Source organism: Neospora caninum, chromosome IX (assembly GCF_000208865.1).
Source record: "Neospora caninum Liverpool complete genome, chromosome IX".
NCBI lineage: Eukaryota > Apicomplexa > Conoidasida > Eucoccidiorida > Sarcocystidae > Neospora > Neospora caninum.
The window spans coordinates 4268553-4282803 of NC_018390.1; the positions used below are offsets into that span (position 1 = coordinate 4268553).

General features: G+C 61.8%; 2 protein-coding genes across 2 annotated transcripts; both read right to left on the reverse strand.

Moving 5' to 3' along the window:
• Positions 1-202: 202 nt before the first annotated feature.
• NCLIV_043601 (srs domain-containing protein) lies at positions 203-1231 on the reverse strand (the record flags this gene model as incomplete). The annotated part of the gene is made up of 1 exon (XM_003881278.1): positions 203-1231. One exon carries the CDS (start codon positions 1229-1231, stop codon positions 203-205), a length of 1029 nt encoding a protein of 342 aa, XP_003881327.1.
• A 1712-nt stretch (positions 1232-2943) lies between these two features.
• Positions 2944-13965, reverse strand: NCLIV_043610 (conserved hypothetical protein; the record flags this gene model as incomplete). Its single annotated transcript, XM_003881279.1, has 3 exons — positions 2944-5288; positions 5516-5798; positions 6193-13965. The coding sequence occupies 3 exons, from the start codon at positions 13963-13965 to the stop codon at positions 2944-2946; spliced, it is 10401 nt and encodes a 3466-aa protein (XP_003881328.1).
• Between the last annotated feature and the right edge of the window lie 286 nt (positions 13966-14251).

The window sequence follows — 14251 nt, forward strand, 5'->3', positions numbered from 1 at the left end:
AACTTGATATCCTATCTCTATAGGACAATTATACGTGGAGGCGCAGTGTCGACGGCAGTCGAGTCGATGCGGATGCGCCATTGTGTGTCTCCTCTTGAGTGCCGGGCATGGTGCCGCGTAAAAAAGGTCAAAGGAGCAGTATCAAGTTGCAGCTGAGAAACATTTTTCATTACCGTTTCGAAAGGGTCGTCTTCCCTCTCTACTAGAAAGCAAGTGCCATGACACCAGTGGCAAGAGCCGCAACTACTGAGAAAAAGGCGGCTGCCATGCTTTTCGAACCACGGAAGATCGGCCCGTCACCATTTGATTCGGGGTCTGCGGATGTAGATGACAGAACAGTAATTCGGAACTTGCAGCTTGTCTCGGTCCGTGAGCTTTCGCGCGTGTCACTGTTGTCTGCTTCGCCGGATGTGCACTGGTAGCATATGGCTTTGTTTCCAGTGGAGGGGAGACGCGGAATTCCCACAGTAACGATGCCCTTTTGATCTGATCTCACAGCTGCAGGAACGAGCGTCGTCAGGGACTGTACGGTTTCACATTTGCCATCTCCATCGTCAAATACAGCGGACGTCTCCTCGGGCTGAAACGACAGTCCTGCACTGCATTTCAGCTTCAGCTCGCCTGGTTCCGAGACGGTAAGTTCCTTGTCTTGACCAGCATTGCACGTATTGACGTCCGGAGGCAAAGTGTCCTCTTGACCTTGCGGAGGAGAGGTTCCATTTTCGGTTTCACCTTCGGGGCTTTTGGCAGCTACTTTGATGTCGACAAGGCACATACGGCGCGGCGCTGCCGACGAGAGGTCATTCGCTTCGACCGGGCCATTCTCACCAGCAGCACCTGCTTCTTTACAGAGGTATAAAATGTACGTTTCCTTGGGAGGTCTTGATGAATTGGGAACTCTGAGTGTGTGGCTACTTCCGCCCTGGCCGTGCTGAAAAGTAGCCCCCGGCATTACGGTATTGAGAGGTACTCCTTGCCCTGGCGATGAATTCTCAGTATACACCAGAAGGGGATCAGAGGGGTCAAGAGTGGTAATCTTAGGGCCACACTTGAAAGTCAGTATTTCCTGACCAAGTGGCAAGGCTAGATTTAAATATTTGCCGTCTGTGCAAATGTTTTCGTCAGTGCCTGGAATTTCGGGGTCAGCTAAAACCCTGCCGCATCCCGTCAAGACAGTAATACCGGCCACAGCCGTGGCGAATCTCATCATTGCCATCTTGATTGTTCTCATTCCACTCCACACCAGGGTGGAATTGCAAACAGCTAAACCCAAGACACTAGCAAATGGGGGCAAATATAACGGAAATGGAAAAAATTCACAGACAGAGAAGAAAGGTCGCTCGGCACACGGCGTCGTACGGTTGCGTGCTAGGTCATTGTCTGGGTCCAGGAGCTGCTGAGAGGTGCGACTGTCTTTTGTCGCCTGAATGAACGACAGCGCTTCGGCGCGTAATTGCTAGATTAACTCGCTTATCTGAGTAGCGTAGAGAGCGTCAGGGAGAAAGAGAAGAAAAGTCAAAAAAAAGCTAAGACACTTCCGGAACGAAACAACTTTCAGCTCTGCTGGGCTAGGAAGGGCGTTGTCGCCCCCGAGGCGGACCACAAAGCGCCCGCAAGAGATTAAACCGGCGCTGCTGCTCTCTAAGAAGCTGCATTGTGAGCAGTTATCAGAAATACTTATTTTGGGAAACCCTGGCTTTGGATAGCCAAGTTGATGGGGAAGGTTGAGGGTCGTCCGCGAGCCGAGAGTCCGGTTCAGTTGATGCAGCAAGCCAATAAGTAGACCGACAGAATGTCGATGCCTGTTTGAGCGGGAGGGAGTCAACCAGGTAGATGTACATATATGTGGAAGGCAGCTATATCCTGGGCGCATAGATAAGCACGTACGTGCAAATTCCCGTTGCCAGGTAGCGAAATTTACGGGTGAGGGATAGACAGATAATGACGCATCGACAGCAGGACGACAACTTCAATTGTAAGTGGAAGACGATTAGTGTGGGCATCACTCGTGTTTGCTCTGTCGCGAGAAATGCCCATGCATAGTGTGTCAGAAACACTTAAATTGTTGTCTGCATGCTAGGGCTGAAACGCAAATGCCTCCCGACAAATCGAGTTCTTTAGATAGGCCAGAAGAAACCCGTTCTCAAATGTGAAAGACAACGGAAAATGCCGACCTGGAATCATCCGCTAGTTAGATAAGTATCGAGTAGATTTTTCCCCTGGTTCGCAGTAATGGGTTCGACTATTGGGGATGCCTAGCGCTCCTACAAGTGCGTAGATTCTAAAGGATTGTCATATGCCGTGGATGATACGACCTCATAGGGCAACTCACATGGAACGCCGCGTCGTGACCGGGAAATCGGTCGAGTCCTCGCCTTGCGCGAGACTGAAAGCGCTAAGAAAGTGCGGTTTATTGGTGACAGAGATGAAAAATGACCCCACGACTTGCAGTTCATCCTGATCCACTTGGATTCCCGCCAACCAATCAGAGCTCGATGATCATAATGAAACGGGCAGGCAGCTAGCAGTGGACTTCACATGAAGCGCGTCTGGATTGTGCCGTCGTGTCGTTTCGCGAGTATCTAGATATATGTAACAGCTTTTCTTCCCGCCACCCTCCCACAATAAATAATATCGGTTGCTTCGATCATGTTCGCGTGAAAACGGTGTTGTCTCATACGAAAAAGCTGTTTGTTCTTCACTGCCGGCGGCTGGCGTGTGCAGGGGCACCGCGTAGCCTCGTTTTCCTGGTTCGTCTTCGAACGGTAGAACAGTGCAGAATGCCTTTGTTATTCACGCAAGGTTCTAGAGTCTTTATGGTTCCCCAGAAGCAGCATTGAACAACCTATCTGCCGCTGTTGGCAGAGTGGACAAACGCAGAGCTGGCGAGAAGAACTGAACTTAGAAGCTAAGCACACCCCGAGAGAGACCGCGCGAAACGATTCACCCAGAGAGCAGGTTGTCCACGGCGAAAATGGGTCCGGCGCCCTCGCTGCCTCCACTCGAACTCGTGTCTCTTCGTCCTTCCCCTCCGGGGTTCTGCACGCCTCCAAGTTGCCCGAGTTTCCTTTCCTCTCCACCGTATGTTTCTTCCCCCGAGTCTACAGCGAACTCGTCTCTTCTGACGAAGCACAACTTCTCGACTTGCTGCGGAGGCCGTCCTAGCGCCCTGTGCATGTGGAGCCGCTTCCGCTCCTGCTGGTGGCATGCGGCGGGAACAGCCCCTGTGTTGGCGTCTGTATGCAGGCTGAGAACAACGCCTGGAACACTCCCTGTGTGCCTTAACTCCGAGCGATGTCCTGGGCACTCTCTGATCTCCGCCGGTCGGCCAGCTAGCTCATCTGTTTGTACAGACTCCGCCCGCAGTCCGTACACAGGAGGCGGGGGGAAGGCATATCCAGGGCGTGGGCGAAAGACATCTGTTGCCAGCGGTTTCAGCGTTACGCCGGCGCCCCGTGGACGGCCCGCTGGAGACAGAGAGCCCGACGCCTGTCGCAGGAGCGCTGCATCCGGAGAAGGGACGGAGCCGGCGAGAGCAGACTCAACGACTTGCTGTGAGCCGTTGTTCTCGGTGGTGTCCCGCCCAGCAGGATTCCGCGCCCCAGACTCGTAGCTAAACCGTCGGGCGCTCTGCGAGTCCCCAGTGTCTCCGCTTGCGGCGCTCTCTTGAGGGGCGGGACGGGGGTCAGCACGGCGAGGAGGCAGCCGACGCATCGGCCCAGAGGAGACAGACCCTGTAAACTGCCGCATGTGGTTCCTGTTCAGAAGGACAGAGCCGCCGGCAGGCGGTGCCCCGTTGGGCGAGCGGGCTGGGTCGGTTGTGGGTAGCCTGTCCCCTGTCTCTGTCTTTCTTCCGGGCTCGGCTTCGGGCGGGCACTCCGCATGCTGTAGAGCCCGCACGCCTCCGCGAGGTGGCCGACTCGGACGAGGACACACCAGCGAATGCCCGCGCCGGGGACGGATGTCAGTGCAGTCATCTAAGGAGAGACAACTTGGGCCACGGACCTCTTGCGGCGCCTGCACGGGAATGAGGAGGGAGCAGTTTTCTGTCGAAGACCGAGACGGAGGGATAGCACTTTGACGGATGTTCGCAACTCCCTGGGAACCTCCCGGGGCTGGCGACCCAGTGGTCGCCTCCCCGTCGTTGCGCTGCCTAGAGCCGACATCGGAGACAAGCGTCAGGACTCGAGGAGGCGTAGAAGTCTTCAGGACCGAAAGTCGAGCTGCGGGAATCTCTCTCATTCTCGGCCCGTGCATTTCCTGGGCCGCAGCAAGAAGCCTGGACTGGTGGGCCAGCGCATGCAGGTGCTGCGGAGCGCGAGAAACTAGGGTCGAGACACCGCCCCCGAGACCAGTTGTCTCCTCGACCTCTGGCGGAAGGTGTGGGGTCCCTCGCCCCCTCTGGATGTCTTTCTTGGTCTCTGGGGAGACGTCGCCGACGGGACGAGGGCCTTCTAGCAGCACATTCCGAATCTCAATGGGTGGGCGAGTGTGGCGCCGTCCCTTCAGCTCAGTTGTTTCGCCACGTTCACAACTCTCCGACGGAAGAGAAGAAAAACGCCGGTCCTCTGAGCCTCGAGAGCTTTCTGCGGCACGTGTCCCCTCGACGCCACTGCGGCTGCCACCCGATCCGGCGTCCGCAGTGCCTCGGGGCCTGCGAAAGGAGACTGTCCCCGCCGAGTTCTTGAAGACTGGATCGGCGTGCTCGCCAAGGGCCTGCTGGGCTCCAAAGCCCTCGGTCGCCCCGCGCGTCTCCCCCACAGCCCCGCCCGCGCCTCCAGGCTTCTTCTCCCCCGGAATCAGACAAAGAGATGCATGCGACCCCGGACGCCCTACGGCGAGCTTATCCACGGATCCGAGAGACGAAGACGAGCAGAGAGAAAAAGGCTGCGAAGAAACATGAGCGGGGAAGGAAGCGTGTGAGGAGAGCGGAGCCGCGAGGCGAGAGGACATGAGGGACGGAGGCCCTCCCGGAGCTAAGGCGGGAGAGGAAGGGAGGAGTGGAAGGCCAGGCACAGGAGAAAAGGTTGCGGACGACTGCGCAACTCGGCCTGGCGCGCAGGACACGGGAGGCGATTGACAGGGGCGCGGCGACACAGAAGGAGATTTTGAGGGGGTCACAGGCAGGAAGGGGGCGAGCGGCGCAGCGTAGGGAGCAAGTGGAAGGCTCGGGAGGAGGCGAGTCGACGGCGGCGCGGAATCGAAACGATAGATTTGGTCCAGCGCGTAGAGAAGAAGGCGCTCCAGGGCGACAGTTAGAGGATGGAACGGGAGACTCGGAGACGCCGCTGCACACCCACACACACCGAGACGCGCAGCTCCGCAAGAGAGTAGAAAGAGGAGGCAAACAGCCTTCCGCCAAAGGAGAAGACGAAAAACGAAGAAGGGCGCTACCAGACGCCTTCTCTTCCCGTTTCATGTGCCCTGTTCTTTGACCTGTTTTGTCTCGCGTCTCTTTACGAAGCCAAACACCTTCTCTCTCGCTCGTCGTGCTCCTCTCTCAGTTCGTCCTCACCGGCGGCTAATCCATGCACAGACGACGCTCCCAGCGCCAGACGTAACAGTTCTTCTTCGCTTTCTTCCGGAGACACGCAAGCGGATGTGTGTCCCTGCGCGCTGCTGCGGTGGGCGCCTCTCTCAGCCTCCTCGCTGCGGTCTCCTCTCGCTTCTTGAATCGCCCTGTCTCTCTCGGCTCTTGGGGCCGGACCCGTCGCGGGCCGCAGCCGAGTCGCGCGGTGGAGGAGGGACGCGGTCGCGAGCTCGGCGCGAATGAGCGCGGCAAGGAGACACCACTCCGCCTGCAATAAAGAAATTCGGCGAACCAGAGGAGAGAAAGGAATAAAACGAGAGGGGAAGGCAACGCCGGAGACAACGATACGAAGGAGAAAAAGGCTCAAGAGGAACGGAAGAAAGAAGACTCAATAAGAAAAAAAACTGCCCGCGACACCAAGAAAGAGTTTAAAATGGAAAAAAAGGAGAAGGGAAAGCGAGAGGCGCACGAACCCGGGCCACCGCGTTTGGAATCTTCATCCCGGCGTGCGTACGGCCGCTCGTCACCTTCGACGGTCTGTGTCTCAAAAGAGAGGAGCTCTACACGGAGTCGCTAGGAAGGCAGAAGGCGCGGCGTGGCAGAGACAAGCAGGAAGACTCAGCTAGGACAGAGACAGCAAAGTGGAGAGCTGGGTCGTTTACCAGTTCACGCTGTTCATCTTGCACTGTAGGTGTCTCAAGCGGCAAGAGAGAAGACATGGACTGAAGCCATTGATCTTCCGAGGGAGAGGAGACAGGGAACGAAATAGCGTCCCAGGAATCTGCGAAGGGCCGAAGCGGCGCTTCGCAAACACGAAGATCCCCGTCGTCTGTGTCTGTCTCCTCTCTCTCCGTCTCTCTCTCTTTCCCCGCTATCGTCTCCCTCTCGATCGTCTCCCTCTCGTCCTCGTCTTCCTTCTCGTCTTGTTCGTTGTTGGAGACACGGCTGTCTCCCTCGTCGCGCTCCGTGTCGAGCCTCGGGCAGTCACCAGCGCCACTCAGGAAGAGGGCAACGGGCGCCAAGGTCGTGTCGCGCGCAGAGACAGCAGGCGAGGAAGAAGTCGCGTCAGCACAAGACGAGGAGCGACGACACGGGCACGGGAACGACCCAGCGCGGCGTCTGTCGGAAGACGCATCCCGCTGAGAGATTGTCTCTTGTTCGTTGTCTTCTGCGCCGCGCGCCTTCCCCATCTCCCCTCCACTGGTCTCTCTCGAGGGCGCCGTGCTCGACGAGGACGAGCGCACGCGAGGAGCGGAACAGGCCGAAGAAGTGAAGGCTGAGCAGGGAGGAAACGGCCTTCCCAACCCCCCTTCTCTTTCACTTTCGAGTGTCTCGGGTGTCCCCGCTGCTCCGGCTGCAGCGCCTGCGGAAACGGTGGTGGCTCGCCTGCGTCGTCTCCGCGCTCCGGACAGATCGGCCTCTCTGCATGCATGCAAGAACGCTGCAGCCACATCGTCGAGTCGTATTTTTCCGTCAAAGCTCGGGTTTCCGGCCGTGTCACTCGGAAGTTCCGGGCGTCCGCCTCGCCGACATTCGGCGCTTTTTGCGTCTGGCCGGGAGAAATGTCGCCCCTCGCCCTCACTCTCTTCCGCCGCGGCCTCGCCGGAGGCGTGGCGGCGCAGGGCCCCGCGCAGAGCTTTCAGGATCCGGTCCGGAAGCCGAAAAGGAGCGTCTCGAGCGCTCTCGTGTTTCTCCAGGAAGAACTTCGGCTCGCTGAAGACGAAACTATCTCTGAAGAAGGCGAAAATAAGCTTCTCCATCTGCGACTCCTGCGTTCCCTCCGCAGGCTTTCTGCCGCTCTCCGTCGCGCCTGCTCTCTCCGATCCCTGGTCTCCTCTCGCGCTCGGTCCAGTCCCTTCGCAGGCCGCGTCTTCGGCGCGCACGGGACAGGCGATGTCTTGGACGTCGGCGCGCGTCCCTCGTTTGTCGTCCTCTTTCCCCTTTGCAGAAAAGGGGAAGAACGAGAACGTGGAGCCTTGCTCGCTCGGTTTTCCCTCTTCGTGCCCCAGTGCGGCTGCCCGTTCCACGTTTCGCCTCTCTTCCCTCACCCGTTCTCTCTCGGAGGCGAGAAACACGCCCCGGATAACTGAGGGCGGCAACCCAGTCGCCGGAAAAGCCCAGAGCGCCCTTCTTCCCGCTCGCCACCCCCCCGGAACTGGTCCATGCATGCATGCCTCTCCGGCTCTCGCGCCCGGAACCTCCTGCGTCTCGCGGCTCGTCTCCGCCCCGCTCCTTACGCGTTCTTCTCGCGGGGGGTGCGGGTCTTTTGGCTCGCTTTTCAGCTGTGCGCGACCTGTCGCTCTCGACAGAAAGGCTGCATGCGCCGCGCGGCCTAGGTCCAGGGCATCAGCGAGAGCGAGGATTTGCGGAGCCTGCACGAGGAGCGAGTGCGCCGGGGAGAGTTCTTCCCAGTAAAAGACGCGAGTCTCCCGGGACTTCTGGCCGAGAGGCGCGGCGTGTCCTGTGTGGTCGCGTCGCTTCTCGCCGGGGAACTGTGCCTTCTCTCCGCTCGCTGAAAACGCCCAGCCTAGCGACAGAGGCAGGCAGAAGGCGAGGGAGGAAGCGAGCGAAGCTGCGCGCGTTTGCGCGGCTGTCAAACTCATCCGCTCCACGGCGTCAGGAGACAGCCGAGGAAACTCAGCTGAAGAGACACGCTGGCGGCAGAGCGCGCGCCGCTGCGCAAACTGCTCGGCGTGCTGCGCCCCCGCAAAAAGTGTCTCCGGATCCTCGCCCCACCGCGACTGCGACGCCACACAAGCCGAGGAGAGCAGCGACGAGACAGGCCGCGAAGGACACCCGCGAGGCGCAGAGGAACGAGGAACGGGAGAGGAAGGAGCGACGCCTTCGCGCGGTGTGTGTCGGGCAGACGGCCGAGGCGTCGAAGAGAGAAAGGGAGCTGGAACGAGACGCGGAAGGTAGGAGGCAATGTGGCTGCGGCACAGGAGGAGGAACAGCACGTCCCACCCGAAAGGGAAGAAGTTCCTGCCAGCGATGAAGTCGTTTCGGGCTCCGACAACCACCGGAAAGCCTCGTGTCTCCTCCCCTTCCGCGCCTGCAGAAGGAAGGGCCGAGGCGGAGGGGGGCGCGAGGCGACCGGGCACAGGCGCCACGCCGAGCGCTTCGAAGGCGGGACGAACGGGCGAGACGAGAAGCTGTTTCAAGAGTTGGTCGGCAAAGAGGAGCGATATTTGCTTCTTTCGCTCCCTCAGAAACGCTGCCTCTTGTTCGCGCGAAGACACGCGAGGCGAAGATCCACGCGCATTCCGCCGGGACCGGGCCGGGGCCCTCTCGTGCGTCTCCGGCTGCCAGGCGCCGGGCGCAGAACGACCTGTCTCCGCTCCTCGCGAGTGAGGCCCCTGAACGCGCAGCCGAAAGAGAGACGGAGCGGCGGGCACAGACAGCGCCTCCGACGCAGCCGTCGAGCGAGAGGACTGAACGCCTGCTGGGGATCTCTCCTCGCTCAGCGCGAGCGCATCGACCAGCCACTGAACCGTCAAGCGCAGCGAAGGGAGAGGCGGAACAAAGACGGGGAAAACGAGGAAGTTCGGCGCAGGGAAAAGAAGGTGAAGAGGCGAGAGGCGCGGCCGCGAAAAGTACCGCGACTTCCTCGGACACGGACGGGCTGTCGCCCCCGCGTGGAGCCGGCGGCGCCCGGCGCCTTCTGTTCGCATCCAGCGCTCTGCAGCACGGGGCTGCGAGCCATGCGGACCTCCACTCTCTCCAGTTCCTCCTCGCTGCGGCGCGTCCGCGGAGAGACGAGCAGCCACGCCCCGCCTGTCGCGGCGCCAGGCTGCTCTCGTCAGCGGCCGGAAACCCTGCGCTGCCTTTTCCAACGGAGGTGGACGGCGGAGCGGCAAATACTCCGAACTGAGCATCCCCGGCAACCGAAGACCCGAAGAAGAGAGATCTTCGGGCGTCGCCTCCGCAGGCGGAGACAGACGGATGCGTACACCGGCGATGACGAGACTGTCTAGAGCATAGCAAGTGTTCACGTCGCGTTCTCCACAGGGCTCCGAGTTGTGTTTCTCTTCGCTTTGCATGCGCCCGGCCCCACCCTGTCTCGCGCCTTCGTCGGTCTGGTGTCCAACCTCTGAGCGCTGGCGTCCAGTTTCCCCCGTCGCCCCTCCCCGCACTTCACGATCGCGCCTCACTCCGTTCCGGTTCTTGTAGACGGCGTCGACGAAGAGAGAAGGCTGCAAAAGGCCGTAGAGGCGCCGGACGAAGGCTTCGACGTCCGCGAGGAAGCAGTCAGTCGCTGCGCCAGGCGTCCGCGAGGAGACTGCGAGTCTCTCGCGGGCGACCTGCAGCAGACAGGAGAGGAAGAGGGCGTAGCGGTGCGCGATGAAAGCGAGCAGAGCGGGGAGCGAAGAAAAATTCTGCAGGAGATTCTCCTGGAGAGGCGGCAGGGAGATTTTTGGGGTGCGCGCGAGGTCAGGAGCCGAAAAGGCCGAAAACGCGCGCTTCCTTCGAGCCCGCAGCCTTCGCGCCTTCTCCCTCTCCGTTCGCGCGGCCAGGGCGCGGACTACTACGGGCCAGCGGGGCCGCGAGACGGAAGACCGGGAAGAGACAGACACGGAGCGAGAGGAGGCAGCCTGTCCACGAGGGTTGGAAAGCTGCCGAGAACGCGACGCCGGCGAATCGGCCGGAAACGAAGACGAGGGAGGGGAGACGCGAGCGGACGGAGCGAGCGACTGGAGAGAAGTCGAGGGCAAAGGCTGCCTGTCCCGTGCCGCGCCTCCTCTCTCCACGACATCTCCGCTGGTCTCCGTGGCCGGCTCAGCTCCCAGGGCGGACGAACCGAACGAAGTGAGGCGCGCCCCTAACTCACTCCCGCCTGCATCGCCTTCTTCCAACCTGTCTCCTGCCTCTTCGCCTCCCCTCCCTTCGTCCGCCTCGTCCTCTTCGTCCGCTTCTTCCTCTTCGGTCTCTTCGTCCGCTTCGGTCCCTTCTTCCTCGCTCGACACCAGAGATTCGTCTATCGACGTCGAAGACACGTGTTCGTCCTCACTCCCGTCTTCCTCCTCGTCCTCGTCTTCTTCGTCTCTCGATCCCCAGACGTGGTGGTTTCCGAGGCCGAAGAGCGAGACGTCGCCGCGGAACCAGCCGCGGAGAGAAGTGACAGGCTGGGCGGACCCCAGACGGCACGAATTCAGCGCCCGCAGGGAGAAGTAGTCTCCGACTGTCGGCCGAAAAGGCCGAAGCAGCGGGTGGCTAAGCGTCAGGCCGCAGAGGAAGTGCGGCGGCAACAGAAAGCGGAGACGGAGACGCCCTCGGCCCTCGTCCTCGAAGGCTGCCAGCGCCGCGGCGCCGCGAGAGGCGAGCGCAGAGCTGCTCCGGCCTGCTGGAGGGGAGGCAGAGACACCTGCGAGCCCCCGGTGACACGCCGGGCTCTCGTCTGGGGTTCCCCAGAAACAGGAAAAGAAGTCCCGAACAACAGCCCAGTCCCCCGCAGGCGAAGCGGCAGAGGTCGACTGTAGACCAGCAGTCCAGAGCGCGAGAAGCTCCCCGACAAACGCCTCGATGCAGCGCTGCTGGCTCCGCCTCATGAGTCGCTGGACGGGGGCTACCAAGTCCTTTCGAAAGTCGAAGTCGCCGTGCGTCGCTTTCTCTGGGAAGTGGCCAACCGCCCATTCCTCGACGTCGCGTCTTGCAAAGGCTGAGAGCGCAGCGACTCTCGCGGCTTCCAGTCTAGGATCCGTCTCGTCTGCGCTGCTCGCCTGCCTCCTCTCCTCGAGGTCCCCGCGCTCCCCACCGTCTGGCCCTAGCGGCCGCGCCCCCCTCGCGCCCCAGCCAGCCGCCCCGTGGGCCGTGGTGTCTCCGCGGTCGCAACTCGCCGGTTGTCGCCCCCTGCGCCTGTCCGCCTCTTCCTCAGCAGGGTCAGCGCCTGGCTGCGAAGGCTTTGGGCCCGCTTCCGCCGCTCTGTCTCTCCTGCTGCCTCCCGGGACTCGGGGGGCGCCGGCCGCGGCCGTCGCTAGTTGGGCTCCAGGCGCCGCGCGGGGCGCGGAGGCGGCGGCGGCGGCGCGGGCCCGCCGCAGCTCGCACACCTTGCGATAGGCGTCAAACATGGCGAGGCTGCCTTCCCACGGGAAAAGTTCGTCTGCTTGGCCGTGGATCCAGAGGACTGGGCAGTCGCATGCAAGCACCTCGTTCTCCACATTCCACCTCGACGCGACGAGCGCCCGCGCAACCAGAGACGGCACAAAAGCCGCCGCTGCATGCGTAATCGAGCGGTACGGACACTGGAGCACCAGCCCCGCAGGCACAGGCAGAGACGCCAGGCGCGAGGCCACCGGGAGCGACTGGGAACCCGCAGAGACAACAGAGGCAGAGGAGGAGAAGCCGGCAAGAGTGGCGCGCGGTGGAGACGAAGAGGGAAGAGAGGACGGGGAAGAAGAAAGACTTGGGGGAGCAGCGGAAGGAGACAGAGATGAGTTGCATCTCGGGGGCAGAGAGGCAGACGAGAGAGTCGGTTGGCGGGAATCTCCACATGAGTCTGTCCTAAAAAACGACTCTTCCGTTTCGTCCCTTTCCTCACCGGCTTCGCATCCTGCCTCGTCCTCCGCCATCCACTTGCCCAGCGTGGTGGCGAGGCCGGCACCGCCTCCGGAGGCGACAGCTGCAGCGACGCCGGCGAAGAAGGAAGCGAATTTCGTTCCCCGCACCCGGCCGGGTGTCTCCGTCGCGAGGTCGGAGCCTTCTTCCGCTCCGCGCGGGTTGGTCTCCCCCACGCAGAAGACATCTGAGCGTTTCTTTCTTCGGCGACGCGTGCCGATCCCCGAGAAACCCTCTGCACTCTCTTCCTGGTGGCCTGGGTCGCTCGCCCCGCCACGTGCGGGCCCGACGAGGCCCCTCGCGCCGACGGGGCGCGGAGACGGCACCGCGGCGGCGAGGCTGCATGCAGCGCGCGTGCACGGGCCGGTTCCGATGGAGGTTCCCCACAGGATGATTTTCTGCGGCGGCCATCGCAGGTGGTCAGTCGCGAAGGCGAGGACGGAGCGGAGCGTCGCGTCCACCGAAGCCTCGTCTGCAGCGCCCGCGTACTTGCCGTATCCGGGATAGTCAAAGAGCAGGAAGTTCGCCCGGAGACGCTCGGCGAGCAAGGCTGAGCGCGCATACACGTCGCCGATGTCGCTCCCGTTCCCGTGTGCGTAGATGATGAGGTACGGCGAAGCCACTGCGCCCGCGGTCGGACCGGAAAAGAGCGCAGACACGCCGTTCGAAACCGCCCCCGGCGAGGCACAAGCGGGTGCATGATTGGAGCCGCGGGGAGCGCGTGCGGGGCCGTTTGGGGAGAGAAGCGTTGAGCCGCTTCGCATTCGCGGACCGTTTCGCGCGGCGTCGCCGTCGTCGCTTTCGAGAACCCCTTCCGGTGCCTCCCCCGTGGTGGGTTTCTCTCGCGTTCTTCCAGCTGCGTCCCGGGGCTCCTCTGGCCTCTTGCCAGGGACGACACAAAATCCACAGACGCACACTTCCGAGCACGCGAGGCTGTGGTCGTCTTTCTCGGTGGCTTTGCCCTGCAGTTCTCTCTCCAGGACGCGCTGCTGAAAGAGAAACTGGCGCTGCAGCAGCGTGAGGAACGCGCGCGTGTGCGTCAAGCGCCGCTGCAAGTCGGCGACCTGCGCGTCAGTCTGCTCCGAGCACGGCCGCGCCTCTGCGCTCTCTGGCAGCTTCCTCGACGCCTCTTCTCTCTCGCCTCCTGGCACGCCTTCGCGGTCGGCCGCCGAGAGACCAGCCTGAGTCGGCGGCTCAGGGCTTAGCTCTTCTCTCCGTCCACTGGCCGAATGTGCGCCTGATTCCCGAGTTGCGGGAACGGCGGCGCGGCCGCGACGGTTTCCGCCGAGTGCACGCAAAGCGCCGTCCTTCCCGGCGCCTGCAGCGCGCGATTGCGCCGGAGACCAGCTTTTTCCGGACTCGTCCCCGCGCTGAGAGTCTCGGCTGAGAGTCCTGGGCGGAAAAGAGTGTTCTGGACGACGCGAGGCGCCGACAGTCTCGAGACACCCGTCGCCCAGAGACGTGTCCCCGTTCGCCGCGGTCGCCTGTCGACTTCTGGGGTTGGAAGTCTCGCCTGGGCACGCCGCCTGCGAATCCCCGCCTCTCGGACCCGCCTCGGCCGCGCGGCTCTCGGGTGTATGTACACCGCGCCGGCGCGCGCGGAGTCTCTCGCGGAAGCGCAAGAGCTCCGCGAGAGAAAGGTGGTAGTGTCGCTCCAGGTTCCGCGCGTGGAGGCGGAGGTGCTCGAGGATTTCGAGCTGCGTCGCGAGATGTTGGCGAAGGTGTTGTCGCGGATGCAGGAGAAGCAGAACGAGCGGGATTTTCGTCTCGGGCGAGTCGAGGCGCGGAAGGAGCAGCAATTGCGGAAAAGAAGTGACCTCGTAGCTGCTCAGCGTCCCGGGGAACATCCCCGAGTCTACGACCTTCTGCACGAGCTGACTCATGGCGCGGGAGGGCGTCGCACGGAAGCCGGAAAAAAGGGACGAAAGAAGCAGCCGTCAGCGTCCACAGGAGACGAAGAAAGAGAGTGGAAAACGAGGAGAAGGAAGAGAGGACGCGCGGAGCGGCCGTGAAACGAGCGGCGGAGACTGTGCCAGGGGCGGGCGACAGAGCGTGAATAGAGACACGAGAGGGTATAAAAAGTCGCCTATCGGCACTCAGAGAAGCGCCCGGATCCTAGAAAAAACGCTCGGGGAAGAAAGAGGGAAAAGAGAAAGAAAAGAGAAAGAA